The sequence below is a fragment of the Anthonomus grandis genome, chromosome 4 (assembly GCF_022605725.1).
Source record: "Anthonomus grandis grandis chromosome 4, icAntGran1.3, whole genome shotgun sequence".
In the NCBI taxonomy this organism is placed as follows: domain Eukaryota; kingdom Metazoa; phylum Arthropoda; class Insecta; order Coleoptera; family Curculionidae; genus Anthonomus; species Anthonomus grandis.
In genome coordinates this window covers 11,493,958-11,516,809 of record NC_065549.1, presented here as the reverse complement: position 1 = coordinate 11,516,809, position 22,852 = coordinate 11,493,958, and the positions used below count along the sequence as shown (strand labels likewise).

Below are 22,852 nucleotides of genomic sequence, written 5' to 3'. Positions count from 1 at the left end.
GAGATTGCATTGGTGATAGAGAAGATAAGCAGATACATACGGGTCTGGTCAACTCAAATTGTGGGTGCGGATATAAATGTATTAATTAATTGAAGCTAGAGAAGAGTACTTTCAGAGAGCAGCCAAAGGGGTGGACAATCGAGGAATCCGTGAAGCATCGTCGTTCTCTCTTTAAATTAAGACTTTATCTATGATTTACTATTTCATTATGATTTATGTTATTGCATGGGTATTTTGGCATTTAAGAAAGAAATTGGCCAGTGGTAAATAATGTATAAAAAATACGCATTAATCGAATTTCTTTAGAAAAAGAGAAACTACGGGTTAAAGAAGAAGAAAAAGAAGAAAAAGAAGAAGCTTGAAACACTGGTAAAAAAAATGAATAAAACAGGTCTATAAGCAGCTTACTAGAAAGCGCCTACACCTAAAAATAGATATCTATGCCTTAAAGAAAAAAAGAGAAAACAGATAAAAAAAACTAAATCCTCAAAGGGGTTATTTACTAAATATAAGATCAACAAATTTTCTTCATCTCATATGTGATGTGACTGCTAATATTCATTTTCCTGAACACACGTCTTCCTTGTGATGCTTAAAAAATGGGAAAGTCATTGAAGGAGATAATTACTAAACGTATAATAGTTCCAAGACCTTGAAAAGACTAAGTAGTATCTTTAAAGAAAAGGTGATCCAGAAGGACAACTTAATTAAAATACTCACAATTAGTTGCCGAGGAACCTGATATGAGTTGGCCTATATAAAAATTGTTTATTAAACGGTTAAACCGTTTAGTTCTCAGTCCGGCCATAGCTAAAAGCATGCCTGGAGCTAGTATAATCAGCGGCGTAGAAGTTCAAAAGAAAAAGTGAGAAAGCCGTTAAGTAGAAAATTATTAAACGTAAAATAAAACGTAATATAGTTTTTCCATTTTTCATATTTGATATTTTGCTAAACAGTCGCCGTAAGTTCTGTACTGATAATGACTGCAAAGGCAAATGGTTCTTCCTTGGAAATCTTTTGTTTTATCGGTTATGGCAAAAAGACCGTTAAACCAATTTTCCTGGTTCATGGCTAATATAAAGGCTAAGTAATTTTTTGTATATAATAAAATTGTCCATTTTAACCAAATTAATCAAATACTGATTAAATGAGCTGAATAATCTATTTTCCTTAGAAATACTGATATTAAGTAGGTACCTCTTCCGTGTTAAATCGTTCAGTTCTATGTCATGCATGCATGGAGGGTTGCTTTTGTGTTAGTTTGAATAACCAGTAAACTTCTCCCCTTTCCTAGTGCCTCTAAGCTAATAGACATCATATTAACTAATGCAAATAGCAATCAACGTATTTATCTTAGTCCCCACTTATATCTTGATCACGTTTTGTAATAAATCTTAAATCTAGTTAATCCCCTGGAAAGCAAATATAACATACGTCCACTGAATCATTCATTACTGATTAGTATGCTGATTAGTTATTGGTTTTGCTGCATGGTTTTGCAACTATTATTCATCATCCAACTAATATGGATTGACGTTTATAGGGAAAATAACGAGGTAACTGCCTTATATGAATAAAGAACCAACGTAATGTATGCATATTTTACTGTTATCTTAATAACTGGTATGGAAATTGACGTAGGGAAATTATCGCAGTTTATCATGTTTGTTTTACCACAAGTAGCAGGGGACAGGACAATTACGTGATATTATTTTTTTTAAAAATGAAAATTTAATTAACATTTAATTTTTGTTCGCATTAGTCATCGTTATGAAGGATTCTTATGAAATAAATGTTAATATCTGTACTGACCTCTATCGTAATGCAGTAATGCATCATTATTATCGTAACGAGGGGCCAAAATTCATAATTGACCAATGAATAAGTTCATTATGAATCATTATTTGATATGTCAAATCGTATTTTTTTTTTAAATTGTTTTATGAGCCGTACCGAAAGCAGCTTGAAGAAATTAATAATGATGGTTCATTAGGCGCCACTATCTTCCTTATTGAAACAAATAAGCCATTAATACTTATCAACGTAATTATTATTATGAATAATCTTTTCCTGATTTTTTTTTTACAATTTAATATAAATTGTGTTTAGAAAATGTCTTAATAAACCCAAATTCTTAGTTTTATTGTATCCTTGTTAATGTGAAGAAATTGAAAAAACTCCAGGATAATCATCGACTATTTGACAAGGAATAGGCTGATATGGGTTCGTCGAGATACAAACGACCAAATGACCGTTCAGTTCTCCGTACGACGATAGCTAAAGGTTTACGTGAATGGTTGCTTCGTGCGTATTCAATGGCATGACAAATCAATTTTTAAAGAAAAATTGGCCAATTTACTAGCTAAATAGTGCTTAAATTACTTTCTTAATCTATTTTACTTGGAAATACTGAAATTTAGTACTTTTTTTCCGTTAATCTACTCAACATTGGTTAACTATAGGCCAAAAGACCGTTCAGTTCTCCCTCCGATCGTAGCTAAAGGCTTACATGGATGGTTGCTTCTTGCGTAATCAACGGCGTAAAAAATCCGTTGTCCAATTTACTGTTTAAATGACTTTCCTTTGAAATACTAAAATTTAGTATTTCTTCTTCGTCAAAATTAGTTAAAACTGAGCCAAAAAAATTCTGAAACCGTTCAGTTCTCCTTACGACCATATCTAAAGACTTACATAAATGGTTCCTTCGTGCGTAATCAGCAGCAGGAAAAACCAATTTTTAAAGAAAATCTGTCCAATGCCTTTACAAAATACTGCTTATATACCTTCTAAATCTAGTTTCCTTGACTTTTTCAATATAAAAATTAATAACGTGCTTCGTGCGATCTAACCGAAACCATAAGACCTGGCTAAAGCCTGCGCAATTTAAGTCTTAAATCGGAAGAAATGATATGATTTTTATCTGATATAAGCTACTGAACCAACTATTTTTTTAAAATAATTTCCGGATTTTAGTTTTACAGAATCATTTAAAAAATAGAACTTATACTCCTGCCATCCGCTTTGCCCACCTGAATTACAATTACCCACATAGGAAACACTTAAATGATGCCAATCGTTCATCATCCTACGCCTCAGTCAGTCACTCGTTAACTAACCAAGAGACAGTTACGGTTTTATGTTAAAAGTATGAGAACACAACGTGTAACAGATAATAAATTATGAGGTGTCAGGATTTATATGATTTGATGTGCTTTAAGCTACTGCTATGGTTACCAGTTAATGTTTTACATTTAGTATTGATGTTGATAGGCCATATAGCGAGCGAGGGTGTCAAAGATTCAAGGAAACTTTTCCAATTTATTAACTTATTAGTTTATAATTACTTATAAAACCTGGCTAAAAGACTATTAAACGGTTCAGTTTTCCGTTCGACCTTATCAATAGGCTCGAACCGATATGACGCGGGACCGTTCTGTCCGATCATAGATAGTTTGCTATTTGACACAACTTTTTGTGTAAGTTGTTAATAAAAATAATACATAGAAAGGAAAAACTATTCTGAATTCTTGCAATTTCCACACAAAAATTACTGATACTACAGCCTTATGGCACCTTAAGAGTAAAACGACTTCTTGAGGATAAGCTTAAACGGGCTTTCAAAAATGATTGATGTCTATTCATTCAAATTTTTGCCACCCTTGCTATGGGCTGTCTAGGCTGCCCACAACTACCCTTATTTCACGTTCAAATGGCCACAGGGCTAAAAATATGAAACGTACTTACCGTAATCACGTTCAGCCCAAATCCCGTAATGTAAAGGGTCCAACTGGGGACCGTCGACTCGTGATAGGGATGGCGTAAACTGTCATCCTCGCAAAAGAATCCCCTGTGAAAGGGATTGCCCCAGAGAAACAGGAACAATATAGGCCACCCCACTGAAACCAAATAATATTATATATTAAAAATTATGGTAAGCTCGATAAACTTCTGACAAAAGTATCGGCTTAATAGAAAGTGTGATGCTCTTTGTAATCCGGGGGGTGAAACGTGTATTGTAAGACATTGTCACAGTTTATAAATCATATTATAAGGGTGTTTTGCCTATTTAAAGTGATGTAAGTGAATAAGGTGTGTGTAAAAACGTGTGTGTCTAGATTGAGATTTGGTTTTGTAGATTAAGCTTTTAATTTATATCCAAAAAAAAATGTTTATAGAGAAATTATTTCACAACTTCATCTGATTCTAAAAGACTCACAGTGGCTGGTCTTTTATATGGTAGGGATGTCAAAGAAATTATTTGACGCAGTACATATATTCGCGTAAATATATTCCATTTTAATTTTTTGTTTACAACCATTAGGAATTTCATTACAATGTGGTACAAATGACAATTTACCATCCAACATTTTTCATTCAAGTTCAATTATCCACTTACTACGAAACGATACCATCCAGATCCTACTGCAAGAGTTGGATATTAAAAGGACAACTTTATAGACTTTAAGGTCGTATGTGAACCCTGAGGGACACTAGAGAAGACATTAATTTCATGCGAAATAATGTTATTAATTCGTACAAGTTGACTTTATATTTCCAAGATTATTAAAACAAAGATTTCTCTTTGAATAGGTAAATTACTGTTTGTCTACTCGGCTGTCGATTGACTTCCGGGCATTTTACATGTTTCACGGATTTTTTCGGTAAGTAATTTCTCTTACATCTTGTAGAGCTTCGAACTAATGTTCCATTATATTCTAGATATTTGATTTGAGTAATTTTAAGCTTTTATAGTAATTTTTTATACCTTCCAGGAACTGAAAATACTTTTTTGCGTTTTCAAGGTTTTTGGAGTACTGTTTTGACTTTTACGCTGTGATTTAGTTTTTTTTTCAATCATTTTTAATAATATAAGGCATTTTAAGTAGGTTTTAGTCAATGTCTTTTAACTATTATAATTATTTTTATTCCAGACAGTTAACGTCATTTTTCGTATTTTAGATTTTTTTTACGTAATTTCCAGCCTTTTGGGAAAAATTTTCTTTTTGTATCTTTTTGACATTTAATGTCGTTTTTAGCTTTTCCAGGAATTGGAAAAACTAATTACCAATAAGAAGTATTTTTTTATTTAATTACAGGCATTCAAAATATCTGTTATACATTAAAAGTCATTTTGGTTTCATCCTTTTAGAGGCATTTCTTCATTCTCCATATCTTCTACGCATTGGAAAGTGTTTTCAACTTCCAGGCTTTTAAGAGTATACTCCTCTTTTTGTCCGTGTATTTGATATAGTCCAGGAATTAAAAACAATTTTCCATATCTTTTAGACCCTTAAAGTAATTTTTTATTAAAGTCCAGGCATTTAAAATATATTTTAACTATTAAAAGTAAGTTTTGTTTTATACTTTTAAGGGAATTTCTTCTTTTATTTTAAGAAATTGCCTTCATTTTTTATATCTTTTAACCATTTCAAGTAATTTTTTCCTTTTTTCCAGGCATTTCCTTACCGTCAGCCATTTTTTTCCGTAGACACTCCTGTTCTCTACAATTTTCTTACAGCTTTTATGCCTAATTTCTGGAGTGTGAGGAGGGCATTCTTTACCCCACGTGAGTTCTTTCCAATGGATCTCATCGTATAAGTAACTAAAATGTAAATGTAAGGTCACTGGTTTCTTGCAAGGATTTAAATTGTAATAAATTTCGGCTTTTTCACAACAGACTTCTCCACCCCTGAGCTCGTCTTGAGCCTTGCAGGGGTGCTTTGGTGAGGTCACTTTCTACTTGACACAAAGATATTTTTCAATTTTTTCAAATTGATTCTTACAAGGGTCAATTTTACATAAGGATTCTGGTTTGGCGCAAGTCTCATTCATTTTCATTATTTTCTTCCTTACATGGATCACCGGATTTTGTACAGTAAATAGAATTTCTGCTACATGGTTTTGTTTTTGTGTATGGCGGGGGTTAGTTGTAAGTGTCATCTGATTTGCCAGATTTATCTTTTTTAGATGAGTGGACCTTTTTGGACTGGTCGCCATACAGTGTGCATAGATCTTCTGTTTTACATGGATCACACCTTTTTTTACACGGGTCGTCAGTTTTTATATCTCGTTTCTAACGAGGCTTCTTCTTCTTCTTCTTGCAAGGACCATTTTTATTACCTGGTTTATCTCTTCTTACCAATCTTACCAATATCATAGACGTTAATCTTTTTACTCTCATTGCATAGGTTAGCAGCTAATATCACATTCTTTCCCAAAACATTTTAGTGAAAAATGTCTGTCTTGAAAAAAAAAATGTATGTCTCCTTAAATTTTTCAATCGAGATATTAGCTTCTGGCTCCGTCTGGTCCAGGACCTTCTATCTGGAGTCGTGATTTCTGGCTTTTCAGAATTTTCGCTTATTTCGATATTCTTCATCTCCTTCCGGCGTTATTTCAGGTGCAATTTGCCCTAATGAGAGGAAGTATCACTACTGGGGTCTTCATGTAGCATGAATGTTACTGATATGCGTCGTTCCAATCGTTCGATTGCTAACACAAGAAGATTCTCATTACGTTTTGAAGATAATTTTGATTACTTACTAGACTTCACGTGATCATATGTCAAGAACTCCTTTTCAATTATAGGCTCTTATGATTTTGTTGATTACTTTGGGATGCACCGTATCGATGGCTTCACTTTTAGTTTAAACTATTCTTAGCAATGGTGTTTATCAAACTTTTATACTTCTCACTTCGATTCTTGTAAATCTGCATCAGTTTGATGGTATGGATAGACGTTGTGTATTTTAGGCAGTTGTCTTCATTCTTTAGATCTTCCAGGCATTTGACGTCATTTTAATCTTCCAGGTATTGAAAAGAGTTTTTCGTAATTTCTTTCTAAAGGCTTTTGAGAGTATTTTCCTTTTTTTCCAGGCATTTAATGTCACCGTGATATAGTCCAGGAATTAGAAACAAATTTTCGTATTTTTTAGGCACTTAATGTAAGTTTTAATTTAATTCCAGGCATTTAAAATTTATTTATGCTTTTAGAGGCATTTCTTCATTTTCACATTTGATGTCGTTTTTATATTTTTTATGAAATGGAAATAATGTTTCCTATCACTTAAAGATTTAAAGTAATTATTACTCCATGCTTTTAGAGACATATTTTCTTTGCTTCCAAGCATTTGACGACATTTTTCAGGCATTTCTCGCAATTTTCAGACTTTTGGGAGTAATTTCTTTTTCTGTTCCAGGCACTTGGTATACGAAATTTTTAAATGTCTGTTGCGTATTATGTATTTTTTATTTCTTTCAGAATTTCCAATGCCGGGAACCAAGATAAAATAATTCCTATTTAATAAAAAACATATTTGAGAGCTTTTGATTTATTCAAAATAAAACGTAATTTTACGCCACTGATATAAGTCACATTGGAGTTAAGAATCAAGTTGTGAACTATTGAGAATATTCTCTCCAAGGCTAAATCTATTGACATACTGGTTCAAGCGTTATAATCAGAAATCCAGTATTTAAAACTTTGACATCCAGCTTATTTTCTAGGAAATATTTTTTTACTGGACCACCCTATCTGAGCATTACTTCTGTCACTTCAAGTTCTTCTATTCAATTAAGAATTATTTATTGATATCCGACTTCATCCGGCCGTTTTTTAGTTCGATCACAATATAAACGTTCTATACGAAAGTCTCTGACCTGGGTCAATATAAACGTTAGGCAAGATTTATTTATCTGACTGACTGCTGCGATACCGAAGCCGTTCGCGGACTACGTCATAACATCAATAAAATGCCGCCCAACTCGGATGGAATCACGTTTTACATTACAAAACGCTATTTTTATAATATGTATATGCAGTACGATGGTAAAGCACGGTGTCATACTGCCAAAAATGAAAATGACTGCATGGCATTCAATGGTTAAGTGAAAGTAGGATTATATGTGGCGTGATACTGAATAAATGTGCAAACTTTTGCTGGTCATTCTTTTATTGAAATCTCATATCATCAAATTAAAGTATAATCGAATAATTACGAGAACTAGCACACCGTATTACTAGAGGAATGAGCCATGACTTTCGTAGTTTCATAGAAATCGCTAGAATAGCATTATGCGCTTCATAGCTTGAAAACATAACAGATAATCAAATAAAACGCTTTTCTATCTGGAAGAGGAATTTTATAAATAAATTTGCAAATGTTGTTTAAGATATGATTATACGTCATGTCAATAAAACATAATCGGAAAACAAATACTAACGAGAACTTAAATACACTATAACTGGTCATTTCTTTATTGCAAACTTTTCGTTAGTGTTTCTCTATTGGAGACATTGAATCTTTGTATACAAGTAATACTTGAACTGTTATATCTCCCGTGAAACAACAAATGGTTGTAGAAAAAACGACAATTTTTCAGACAAGACGTCATGGTACTTGCCGAATTCCCGTTAGAGATCTTGAAATCTAGTTCAGTCTAGACATGACATCAACTCTCGTTGAATTTTGGTTGTTGACAATATATGCAATATAATAACAAAGTAATGTAAAATTGTATAATCCATAATTAGTTATAATAGATTCAAATCATGTTTCATTTATTTTTGTCAGCATAAATCAGGCACGAGCGGTCCTAATATAGTAAAAAAATGAATAAATTAAATTAAAAAATAATTTTTATTGCCGAAAATTAGACCTGTGGAATACCAATACCACAATAATAAATACTAGAAGTTATTAGACAATCAATTTGTTAAAGTAGTTTCTGACGTTAAATTATGTTTTTAGTATAAAATAATCCTATGAATATTTCTGGAAACACATTTTTTAAAATGTTTTTCAAAATAGTGTCTTTCCAAGATCTGTTCGTCATTTTGCAATTTTACTTTACGCTATCAACCACGCCGAAATTCAAAGAAATTAAGAAGAAAATTAGGAAAAATGGTGCATATTCGAGTGTAATATTGCTAGAATATTTTCTTATCTAAATAATGAAAAATACAATCTTCATTTATCTAAGGATTATTATTAGGCTCAGAATATGTAATTGACATGCTAAATGCCTTATAAATATTCTGCACACAATATTTCTTAAAATATGGTTGTATGGAGAACTTCTGGAATATCTCATGAAAACATCAGAAAAAAGATTTATTCTAGATTGAATAATGTTTCATCAAAAATTCATCAATATAATCAAAGAATATTCAAACTATTATAAATATTAATAATAAATTCATCGATCTCGGTCTGATCCGGTCAATTTTAAGGCAGTTGTTAATAGTTTAGTTTACCAACAAGTTGACAATTGACAGTAATTCTAAAGTATATTTAACAAAACATGCGGAAATTATTAAAATTTTTCTAAACATAAAGAAGAAAAAAAGTCAAATAATCTTGAATCTTTCAAAATGTAATGAGAAGATTGGATGATAATAATTAGGATTCTGTTTAAAATGTCAACACAAAATTTGTTTTTAATAATTTTATTTTTTCGATGGATATATCTGGAATATTTCTTGAGATATTCCATCTTACACCGATCTTCGATCGTATAGATGCAGTGTATCATACTGAGTAGCCGCCTTGTCTACGTCGGATAGCTTCTATGTCCAGTGGTCCCTTTCCCTCCTTTATAACAAAGGGTTTGTCTGGCTGTGTGACTTTGGTTTTGTCCGTTTTTAGTGCCATACACCCAATGTCCTGTATCATGTCGAATAGGGGCATTCTATCCAGTTTTCTTTAGGATCGATGCGCCATTCGATAGTACCCTTTTTGCTCCTGATATTGCTCCAGCCCGTACTACTCAGTGTAGTGGGCTTAGCCCTGTCAGGTTTTCTAGGGCAGCAGTCGGTGTCGTTGACATTGCTCCTGTTATATCCAGACCCGTTGTTCTTTATGTTTTGTTGACTATCTGAATAACAGTCCTTCCTTCTGCCGTATGCCACTATAGGACTGAGTGCTGCATTTGTTATGATGGGTCTTACCATTGTTGTATACACACAGTGTATCATTTTTGGTGAGGGTCTCCATGATATGCCGAACATTCTCTTAGAGTACGCAAGAGTTTTTGTGGCTTTGTTTGTGTTATTTTTTACATGCTTCATGTAGCTGAGTTTTTTACCCAGAATCGCCCCTAGATATTTGACTTCATGGTCGAGTCGCAGGTATCCACCAACGAGCACTAAGTCTCTTAGGGACTAGTTTCCTCTATCTTGTGAAGCCAACTAGGGTGGTTTTTGTGGGGCTTATTCTTAGTTGTCCATGCACCAGTCCTCGACAATGTTCAGAGCTCCTTGCATTTTTTCCAATACATGATTCTGGTTGCCCCCTCGTGCTAATAGAACGATATCGTCTGCGTATTCCATAGCGAAGATATGCTGTCTCTCAGTCGTGTCAGTAGGCTGTCCAATACAAGGTTCCACATTGTAACGAAGTTAACACAAGATTACAAGATTTTGTCTTTATTTTATAGTAATAAGGGTAAGCCCAGACAGTCTTTTATAAGACAACATAGATAATTTTGCTCCGTTAACATTTTAACCTCTAAATTTATAATTTACATAACAAAAAGATACATTTTAAGCTTTACCTGTGAGTCATGAGGGGTTTATAATGGTAAACATTCATAAAGAAACCAACTTAAAGAGGTTTCTAGTCTGATAGTATCCTGGAATGGTTTGATTTCTTATAGGTTATGCCTAGTTCTCCGTTGACTCCGTTGATGTTGTAGTCTCTGGCCTTATTATTTTCAGCTCTGGTTATTCTTAGGATAATAAAGAACCACAAATGCCTAAAACTGAGAGGGTTTTCATCACTATGCTTCCAGTTTTCCGGTTATTTTCATGAAATACACTACACTATCTTTCTTCGTGTTTTGTGGGGCAAGCAACAGCCGAGATTGATAACTGGTGCCTGGACACTATCTTTCTTCGGGTTTTGTAGGGCAGGCAGCAGCGCGTTTTTGATAAATTACTACCTGGACACTATCTTTCTTCGTGTTTTGTAGGGCAGTTAGTAAGCGGTATATATTAATAAAATAATCGTAAAATTATCCGCGTTACGGTATTTTAGTTGCCATTTTTACAAGCTTGGAAGACGGTGGTATTTTAATTTTCCGCTGTGAGTTTTTGTCTGTGATTAAATATTAGAATATTCATATTGATTCCGTTCCGCTTTATGAACTTTTAAAACTGTGGTTTGGACACTATCTTTCTTCATGTTTTGTAGGGCAAGCCACAGTCGCGAATATTATTAACTGGTGCCTGGACACTATCTTTATTCGTGTTTTGTAGGGCAGGTAGTAAACGGGTGATTAAACCAACGTTTCATTAGTTCCGTTCGCGAAAAGTTACATTCTTGTTTGGAACCAGAGAAACACTCACTGCGGATTCATTTTGTATTTGATTGATAATTTTTATTATTGACTTTTTAATTTCTGCTCTGTCCGCGGCCGTACCGTTCCGTTTAATTGTTTGATTGATGAAAACTACTGCTTGGACACTTGGATCTTTCTTCGTGTTTTGTAGGGCAGGGAGTAGCCGCGTTAATTAATTATTACTTGGCTTCTCAAACTGGTGAGAGACAAGTAATAACCGAGTCCGTGATGTCATAATTACTATCCGTATAGCAACAGAGCAGAGGTAAATGTTGACCGATTGATTAAGATTGCTTCGCTTGATTGGTGTTGAGTTTCCGGCTTTGCTTAACGAATGTCATCCGTAACCGCTTGTACAAAACATCATAACCCCGTTCCTTAAATCATACCCTTTTGCGTCATTAATAGAGTGCCGAATTTTCCAGTACATTTTCCGAAATAACTGCCGGTGCTTAACCATAGAAATTGGTAATGGGGATTGTTAGATTTTAAGGACACTTTTATTCATTTAGTTTTAAGCAACCAAACCTGTTACTTATTAGTATTTGTAATAATAAAGATTAAGAGCAATAAGATCTCATTATAACCGGACAGTCTACTTTCAATCTCTACCTGGTTTCTCCACTGTCTAAAGGCTTACCCGAGAGGCTAGAGGGGACTCTAAGCTCCTTTAATTACTTAGAGTGGCGCCTGATGCATTTTGTCAACTTTTTCTTCTATAACTGTACAAAGAAATAGTGAGGGGGGTTGACGGATACCCTGCGACGTCAAAGGTTGGAGGGTGGACATACGGCAAGTACGTAGAACCCCCGCTACAATATTAGCGGCGAAAGTACTTCCGCATGTGGTGTTCCCCTGTATACCTTGGCTTTTATCATGTTGTAACTCGCTGTGATCTTTCTATCGTTTAGCATTTGATTGACCTAACCGCCTATCACAGGACGTATACCTCGTGCAGCTATGGCATGATTGATTGAGTCATATAGTGTATTGTCAAATGCTCCCTCAATGCCTAAGAAGTTGTTCGAAGAAAAAGTTATCTCGTGGATCGCTGATTCACAAGACTTAACTGTTTGGTAGGCTTATTGGTGTCGATGTAAGGATGCTAGCCCAATGCGCACTGCGTTACAATTCAATTCATTCTATAGCCAGAATATTTTCATGTTAAACGATTACCTGCTACCATAAGCCATGCCCCAAGAAAATTGGAGGTTTTGTCAAAGAAAATGCCTTGATGATTCCATTGATGTATCTGAAATATCTTATGAAATATTCCAGATTTGGGTTCGAATATTTGTAGCCATTTCACAATTGACAGAAATGACAGATGATGTTCACAGCAAAAGCCTCTACGTCAATTTAAAGTTCAGAACTGATATATTTTGATGTTAAAACATTATTGTTCTGTTAGCAATTAAACAAGAATATGCCGTTTCGACAATTAGAATGCATCTCCCAGATGATCTTAAAAATAAACTTGAAATTGTAGGGGTAAAAATACTATTAAAAAGTGTTTCAATTTATATAATTTTAATGTATATACCACCTGGGCTTGGTGCTGATATATATCAATCAATTTTCGAATATTTCTCATTAGTCTACCTGTACAATTCACGAATTATTCTTTTAGGGGATTTTAATTTGCCAGAAAATAGCCTCTATCGGAAGGGTTCTCTTCCAAGTACTAAACTAAGACAGATATTAAATATGATGGATTTTTTTAGTTGGAAGCAACTTAACTTAGTACAAAATCACCAAGGGCGGCTGTGGATTTGGTTGTGGCGTCTTCATCTGAAGTTTGTACAGCTGAAAAATGTAATGACTTTTTAATTAAAGAAGACCCTTTTCATCCCTCTTTACTAATAAAATATAAAAATGTTTGAGATAAAATTCAAAATAATTTCAGAATTGAGAATGTTTTTTACAATTTTAAAAGAGCCGACCTACGTATTGTATACCAGGATTTATTTAACGTAAACTGGGACTTCTTAAGTAATATTTTAGATATTAATACAGCAGTTACACAATTTTACCAAAAAGTGTATAGTATACTGGATAAAAATGAAGATGAACGAACCTATACACAAATTACTGTGCACAACTAGAAAATAATTTGATTACTGATCCCAATAGTTTTTGGAAATTAATTAAAAGTTCACAACGCAATAATACCCCAGAAGATGTCTGATATAAATGAAAATCTTTTATCTAAGCCCCAAAATATAGCTGATGCATTTGCTAAATTCTTTCAAAGCTCATATACCACGTCTACACATACCCTTAATATGGAAAGTAATACCAATAGTAATGCCGACACAATTAACATAACAGTATTTACAGAAAAAGAAGTATTATGTGCCTTAAAAACAATCAAACCAGATTTCCAGATTTATGGAAAGCTTCAAAAATTATTCCTGTACATAAAAAGAATGATAAAAATAAAATTGAAAACTATCGGCCTATAACTATTATCAATAATTTGTCAAAGTGTTTTGAAAGAACTCTGCATTCTATACTTTATCCACGCATGAAAAATATAATTGATATTCGCCAACATGGATTCATGAAGGGTAGATCAACTACCACGAATTTAGTTACTATAACCGAATTTATTGCCGACTCAATTAACTCAAATTCTCAAGTAGACGTGGTATACACCGATTTTTCTAAGGCTTTTGATCGACTTGACCATAGCATTCTCAAAAATAATCTTGATCAATATTATGGCTTTTCCACACGGTTAAATAATATTTTTTTTCCTATTTAACAAAACGCATACAGCTGGTTGAGTGCTATGGTCATACCTCGGTTAAAATAATTCCCACATCCTCAGGTGTACCTCAGGGCTCAATTTTGGGGCCACTATTTTTTGATTCATTTATTAATAATATGCCCAAGCATCTTAAAGTGGAAAGTCGATTGTTTGCTGATGATAATAAAATATATTTTAAAATCAACAATATATCTGATTGCCTTGTACTTCAAAATAATGTTAGCCTCATAAACACCTGATGTAAAAACAACTATCTTCCTCTTAATGTTGCCAAGTGCACTGTGATCTTATATACTTTGAAAAAAAATCCCATACACTACGAATACTCTATAGACAATGTACCTATTCCTAGAGCAGAGGTGTTTAAGGACTTGGGGATTACATTCGATACCAGTCTATCTTTTGTTCCACATATTGCAGATATAGTGAGCCGAAGCTATAAAATCTTGGGATTTATTATTCGAAATACATAGCATTTTAATAATATATTTACGTTAAAATCATTATATTTTTCGCTCGTTAGAACCGTTCTTGAATATGCTTCGCAAGTTTGGTCTCCTTTTTATCAATGTCATATTCAAGATATCGAAAATGTCCGACGAAAATTTTTGAAATATCTCTGGTTTAAATGTGACAAAGTGTATCCGGAGATCGGTTTTCCACATCAAACTTTACTTGACAGATTTTCCATACGACCTCTTAATGTTCGACGTAAATCAGCTGATCTGCAGTTTTTATAGAAATTGGTAAACCACTTGATCGACTCACCAGACTTGTTGGTAATGTTTCACCTTCCAATGGTCTTAACAAGAAATCCTCCTACCTTTTACTCAACAAGAGCCAGAACTAATATTTCTAAATTTTCTCCTTTGCGCAGAGCTGGGGATATATATATATAATGCTGTGCAGAGCCAGTGTGACATATTTAGCTGCAGCATCAGAAATATTAAAAATGTAAAACTTGTAGTTTAAGTTCATTAAATTGTTATCTTTATTCATTGTACGTTAGTTTTGTATTTGGATAGTTAATTTTAAGTTGTAATTATGATATTTTTCCCACTAAATAATTGGATTTTGTAATCTGTTTATGTGGTGTAAATAAATAAATAAATATTTAACCTGTTGCTTTAAGCTATGCCCAAAGAAGATTGGTAGGTATATTAAAGACTATTCGGCATAAGTATTCCTTGGAAGTATCGGTAATATCTTACAAAATATTCCAGAAATATACAAGTAAAGGTCTCGAAACGATCCACAACTCCGTATATTTTGTTAAAAAGCTCGGACCCGTCGATTTTTTCTTGGGAATTTTTTAATACAAGAATATTTTATATAGGGTGGCTTAAAAAGGAGTTATGTTATAAGAGTAATACCAAAATAATTAATTGTTTTAAATAGCAACCCCGCAATGTTTTTTTTTATTTTTTAAATTTCAGTTCAAATTCTAGATTGATATCATACTAAAAAGTATCTATTAAAATAATATAAGCTACAAAAGATTAAAAAACTACTTTCATAAAAAAATACCTATCTAGTATCTACACCAAATGTTTGAAACCATATTTGCTGGTGTGGAATATCCAGATCCTATTGATTTGCAGAGACATAAGCTAAAGCAAAAATTAACTCTATATAAAGCTATAATAAATCTATGTAATATATTTCTGCATTTAGATTTCCTTCAAAAAAATACGGTCCTATTAATCATTCTTATTCATAGGTTGACTTTTGCGGATACTATGTATTTTTTCAATAATCCAGTGTGAAGTTTCTTCAGACCAGTGACGATAATTTCGCCTTTTAACTTCTCCGCTTAATAAGAAAGTAGCTTTTGTAAACTGATGAATTTGATCGCATAACCTCATCATACCTTTACAGAGTCCTAGGCGATTTTCTGGATCATTTTTAAGAAGTTCTTGTACATAGGAAGGTAAACTTCATACTTAAATTTTTTTCGATAAATATTCTGCAAACCTTTCGCTGATTCCTTTTCATATCACGATAACAAATCATTATTAGAATATCAGTTTATTGCTGCTCCTTTAAATACATAATTTTTTATTACGAAATAATAGTCACAATCATGTTAATCAATAATAATAATCAAACAATAATCGTTTTATTTTGGTGACACTTGTGGATAATGACGTTGACAGTTTACCTTCTGACTAGGGCGAAATTCGCAGACTTTTTGACAGAATGTGTGAAATCCAGATTTAAAATATTCGCGCGGGAAATTTTAAGTTTTCTGCGATGTTGATGTTTTGTGTTGTGTTGCATTTTTTTTAATTCATATGTTTCATAAAAACTGTAGTCCTGTCACCTCCTGGAGTCTCATACTCAGTCTGCTGTACCAAAAAATGTTGGCTCAGAGACCTAATTTTGACCATTTTCTTACAAATGTCACAATAAATCTATAAAACACCAGAAATTATTATTTATGGCATTACATCATGTACTTTATGATACTTGGCTATCCCCATTTAGGTCTTCGAATTCCATTATTGATTATTGTTCCTGTACTTTGTTATTTATGTTAGTTTTTGCACACAGCTCTCATACCACAAAACAAATAGTTAAAATCTTTGAATAAAAAACAACCGTTTATTGTTTTCTATTTAAGAGTAAAAATAAACAAATCATAACAGAACAAAGAAAAACTGACAATTAATGACAGATGACATAAAAACTTTGCAAAATAGTTAAAATTTTAACTTTTTTGCGAATATCCGCTTTTTCGCGTAGACAAATTTCGCTTTATACGGGTAAAATATGCAAATGTGCAGATAAAAATTTCCTGTCAAAAATCTGCGAAAATCACCAACTCAGGATGAAGCTTTCAAGTATTCTTCAAAGCACTCCATTTCTTTATCCAAATCTTCAATTATATACAGTGAGAGCCAAAAGTCCGGAATAAATTCATTTAAAATGCAGGGGTATGTTCAAAAAAAAAACGCTCGGACACGTCGATTTTTATTTTTAACTGCGGGTTTTCTTACTATAATTTTAGGTATACAGGGTGGTCCAAAAATAAGTAACGACCATCAACTTCAATTTTTGAAATGGAAATACCTATTTTTTATTCTGTATTCTTAAAGAACAGAAAATTCTAGACATATTTCATGTACAATGTCCTATACCTATCTTCATTTGTTTTTGAGTTATTGACAGTTGAAGATCGGCATATTTGCACTTTTGACATGTTATAAAATCCAAACGGTTAGACATAGACAAATGCGGTTTGCACTTTTAATCGAAGCTTTTTTAAAACCATCTGTTGACACTAGCTAGTAAGTGTCAACAGGTACTGAGAAATTTACGGTTGAATTTCTAAAAAAACATTCAAAATATGAATGTATTTAATCAAAAGTATTGTATAAACCTTGAACAAAAAGAAACTATTCTAATCTAGACCGAATTAAATGTTCAAATTGAGCCTCATGAACTTCTTGACAGTAAGCGAGTCTTGATTCGAATTCTCTCAGAACTTTGCGTATCATTTCTTGAGGTATTCGTTGAATCTCATTTCTTATATTATTTCTCAATTCTTCTAAATTGTTGGGTTCATTTACATACACTCTATGCTTTAAATAACAGACCCAACCCAACCCACAAAAAGAAGTCCAAAGGAGTCAAGTCGGGGGACCTAGCAGGCCACTCCAATTGACCCCTTCGCCCAATCCATCGACCCGGAAATACCTCACTTAAATATTGGCGCACGGCTCTGCTGAAGTGTGGCGGCGCGCCATCTTGCTGGAACCAAATTGAAGCTTCTGGAATATTGGGATTATTTGCATTTGGAAACATCAAACATAAAGCGGGAATCAGTTCGTTCCTTAAGAATTCCAAATAACGTTGACCTGTTAAGGTACCTTAGAAGAAAAATGGACCTATGACTCTGTCATTGATAATGCCGGCCCAAACATTCACAGACTGAGGATATTGGGTATGAGCTTCAATCACCCAATTTGGATTGGAGGAAGACCAGTAACGGCACTTCTGTCTGTTCACTGTACTATTGAGGCAGAAGGTCGACTCGTCAGAAAAAATTATTCTACGAGTAAAAAGACGGTCGTTATGGCAGACATTCATTATGGTTTCGCAAAACTCTAATCGACATCTGTATCATCTTCGTTAAGTTCGTGGATTAATTTTAATTTAGAGATGATATTTTGCCTTTTTCAAAATCCTTCTTAAAGATGTTTTTCCAACATCGTTATCTAGTGCTGCCTGTCTAGTCGGTGTATGAGGATTTTCTTCAATGGACAAAACAACATTTAACTTCTTTTCCTCGGAAATTGAGGGACGACCCGATCTGGGTCGATCTCTGACGTGACCTAATTCCCTAAATTTTCTTTCTAGTTTGCTAACGGTAGACTGAGATATTGTCATATCAGGATACTTGGTATTAAACATTTCACAAACCTGGTGTTGGGTCCTAATGCGATCACATCCTATCATAATTAGTATTTCTATTCTCTCAGTTTCACTTAACTTAATCATCTTTTCAGGCAATATTAAATTTTACAATAAACAAGGATAAGACTGCTTGATACCTGTCACTTCAAAAAATGATGACAACATCATTGCAACAATGGATGAAAAAACACAAAAAACAAGGTTACCTTAGTAAGATTGTTACATAGTTGCATGAATTATTGTATGTTCAGAAATTCAACCATAAATTTCTCAGTACCTGTTGACACTAACTAGCTAGTGTCAATAGATGGTTTTAAAAAAGCTTCGATAAAAAGTGCAAACCGCAATTGTCTATGTCTAACCATTTGGATTTTATAACATGTCAAAAGTGCAAATATGTCGATCTTCAACTGTCGATAACTCAAAAACAAATGAAGATAGGTATAGGACATTGTACATGAAATATGTCTAGAATTTTCTGTTCTTTAAGAATACAGAATAAAAAATAGGTATTTCCATTTCAAAAATTGAAGTTGATGGTCGTAACTTATTTTTGGACCACCCTGTATACATAAAATTATAGTAAGAAAACCCGCAGCTAAAAATAAAAATCGACGTGTCCGAGCGTTTTTTTTTTGAACATACCCCTGAATTTTAAATGAATTTATTCCGGACTTTTGGCTCTCACTGCATGTTGTTAATTGTGCAAATTGGTCACATTTTGACGCAGTCAATATGCCAAAAAAGGTTAGATTTAAGGTACAGAAAATGTCTCTAGAATTACGTAGCATCGAAATTTGAAAGAATATATAGGGTGTTCTATTTAAATAAATAAAGTTGTTTATTAAAGCTCCTTTCTCAGCTAACCTGTATACTAATATTTTACAGTAAAAAATGCGCAGAAAAAAATAAAAATCGACGGATCCGAGCTTTTTTAAGAAATATGCAGGGTTGTCGAGAAAATTGCAATATTTCATTATTTTCATTATTTAGACACCCTTTATGATACTATCTGAAAACGTTTTATTTTTCCAGATTTTATGTTTTTGAACATATTTCATTGGCAATAATTGACATAAATGACAATTCACACTAAATGTCAAAGTTTCTGAATATTTTTACACTAATACCCAAAGAATATTCGATATTTTGTGCAGAAGATGGTTCATGTATTCATAGATCCGCGTTGGGAGAGTTGCAGCACATTTTGAGAATCACTTCACTATATAATAATAAATAAACTTCCTAAATATATTTGCCATACCCTGTATAGGTTATGGCCATATTCATTAAATTAGGCTTAATATTAGATTTCATGTAAATACTTAACCGCCCCAATCAATAATAATGTCCTTGCTGCCCACGAAATTGAAAAGTCAAACATTATTTATTCGTCATGATTAACCGAATGACGTCAGGGAATCTCCTAAAATATACATAAGACGTCCTTGTGTTCACCACTATGTTGTATTCATCAAGGTGCTTCATACTTATTTACTACATAATCAAGCAAAGCAATGACATAATTACATATGATTAAGACCACATATTAATATATAATAAAAAACATGTTGCCTTACCTAATTGCAACAACAATACATCAAAAACGACTTTTCTGAGGGGCACCACGACACTATCGTCCGCCATCGAATAAAACCCGCGAAAAACCACCGGATTTTACAAAACCATCACTCGATTAATCAATGAAAAACGTCAAAATGTGATTTTCATTCACGGAATTAATGGATCAGCTGGACCGCACCAAACCAAACAACAATTGCGGAGATTTACGAACGCGCGATTGCGAAATTAAGGAGTCGAGCGGCCGATCTGCGATACGCAAGCGTCGTCGATCGACTGAGCGCACCACGGGCGATCGAATGTGGAGAAATGTGCGCGGGACTTTGTGTGTGTGTCGTTTTATTGTGTTGTTCCACCTGAGTCACGTCGGTTTCACAAATGGGAATCTCCCTCGTATATAGGGCGATCGAAATAAACGGTCGTTTTATTTTTATTCCGGTTTGGTCGGGTTTTATCAACGGTTTTACCCAACCCGTCCCAGAATTCCTGTTAAACGTCACGGAACTTCAGGAATGTTCAAGACTGGATACTTTTTCCCACATGTATAAAATATTTCAAGGCAAAACACATCCTCCAATGGGTGTCCAATATTGGTCCAAATATGACTTCAGAAAACTTTGTACAATGGAATTTCATTGACCTTCCAAAAGATGCTTTGAAAAGTTTAATTAGTTTACTTGGGTCTAGTGGATAGATTTTCTTGAGAAGCCATTGGATTTTTATTTTTATAGATACATAATATGCCCATATCTGTTCGAAACGTTTATTTATGAATCTCTTAATCCCATGGGAAAAAAACACCCATTAAACAGATAAAAATGAAAGGCCATTGGACTGATATTTTACAAAATATCATACCTTAAAAAGTGCCAGGATGTAATTGCATATTTGAACATTCCAGTAATGTAGCTTAAAACCATATACATATAAACTCAATACTGGTAACATCGCAAAATTAAAGCCAACATACAGATATACAGTGCATCCCAACCCAACCCGTCGATTTTAATATTGGGTATAGGGTTTTTCTACGTGGAAATTAAATATACAGGGTGACTAAAAAAAAGATATGACGTCATCAATATGTTTTTTTAAAAAGAAACCACCATTTTTTAATGAAGAGTTAGAAAGAACGCATTTTTTTACAAAGGATATGGTACAAATGAATAGTGGTTACATAAGCAATGTTGAACGAAAAATTATGATAAAATATAAAATTAAAGAAATACCTATATAAATTAAATGTTAGTCAATGGGTAACTAAAAATGCTTCGGTCATCCTCGACTAAATTTATTTAAAAATTATTCATCCGGCATGTTTCAGACATATAACATGTCCATCATCAGGGATACAAATTGAGGGTTTTCGTCAATACATATAAAAAGCTATAGTGCCTCTGGCAAGGTCAAAAGGTTAAAACAAATAACAATGAATAAAAATGGCATATTAAGATGCATGAGATAGGGACTAAAACTCGATCTACACAAACATTAAAATCACATGATTACAAGACTACGATAACACGGTTCACAATTATCTAGGTGAAGTTTTTCCAAATCGGTGGATAGATAGACAGGGTTTACTGAATGGCCAGATCGCCAAATTTAACTCCACTCGATTATTTTTTGTGGGAATGTATGTCTCTAACCAGCGAGTTTAGAAGATTTAAAAGAACAAATATGCCAGGAAATTAAAAATATTACTCCAGATGTCATTGACCACGTTCAAAAAAAACTTTTAAATTGCCTTGGTTATTCTCAGGTTGTTAACGGTGATTAATTTGAAAAAGAAAAAAAAATTGAAGAAATTCCTGCTATATGGAGATTAAAAATAGCTAAATCAACTGAAGCTCCTTCGTGAGCTAAATTTGAAGAATGCGGCGGGTAAACTGTTCATCCTGTTCCAGCACCTTTTCTTACAATTGTTCTTAAAATCAAAAGGGTTAAAGAAGGTGGTAATAGCCAAAATCTTATATTGTAAAGACGGGGAAAAGCTTTATCGGGGGCTGCTAATATGAGTGGGACAAGCCAGTTTCCGAATCCCCCAATTATAATAGATATAACTATAAAAAAATTATGATAAAAGCATGGGCTGTGACAACAGTATTATAGATTTGGTCATCTCCAATTAATCTGCCTGGATTTCCTAATTCAGTCCGAATCAGTATACTTAGTTAGAGAAGTTCCCAGGCTCCAGATCGTACTCCAAAAATAAAATAGAGTGTTCCAAAGTCTATGTGATTTGTGGAGTATAACCATTTATTCGGTAAAATGGCTTAGTGTAAGCGATAAATTGTAAATTTATTAACAAATAAACGGAAAATATGTAAACAAATTCAACACTTAATTTAGATAGGTATTTCTTAAATTTTACATTTTAATTTATTATTTAATTTCCACATAGAAGAACCCTAAACCAAATATTAAAGTCGACAAGTTCGAGGATTTTTTTTCAGAGGGTCCATTTCATTTTTATTGAATTTATCCGCTACTTTACGGATGCACTGTGTATTACACCTTGTAATAACGCATCAAGCTGCTGGTAGCATTCCTTTAGGTCATCATCTTTGACGACAATAAAATACGGTGGTTCTGCTAAATACGATTTTAATGAAGGAAAATGAATTTAAAAATCACTTATTATTATTTGCATATAACCTAAAACTTATGGGCTCTTAAGAACTTGAACGGAAAAAAACATCACTTTCACATAACTCTTCTAGCTACATGTCATATTCC

The 22,852-nt window shown here is 33.3% G+C and overlaps 1 protein-coding gene across 3 annotated transcripts in view; it reads right to left on the bottom strand.

Annotated features, from left to right (window-relative positions):
- The window catches only part of LOC126735264 (putative phosphatidate phosphatase), an 82,567-nt gene extending 62,141 nt beyond the window's left edge, over positions 1-20,426 (bottom strand). For all 3 annotated transcript variants that reach the window (XM_050439214.1, XM_050439212.1, XM_050439213.1), the window contains exons 1-2: positions 20,113-20,426; positions 3,745-3,896 (exon numbers count right to left, since the gene is read on the bottom strand). In XM_050439214.1, the coding sequence (XP_050295171.1) occupies positions 3,745-3,896; positions 20,113-20,179 (219 nt within the window). In that variant the 5' untranslated portion in view covers positions 20,180-20,426. The remainder of the gene's footprint in view (positions 1-3,744; positions 3,897-20,112) is intronic.
- Positions 20,427-22,852: the final 2,426 nt, after the last annotated feature.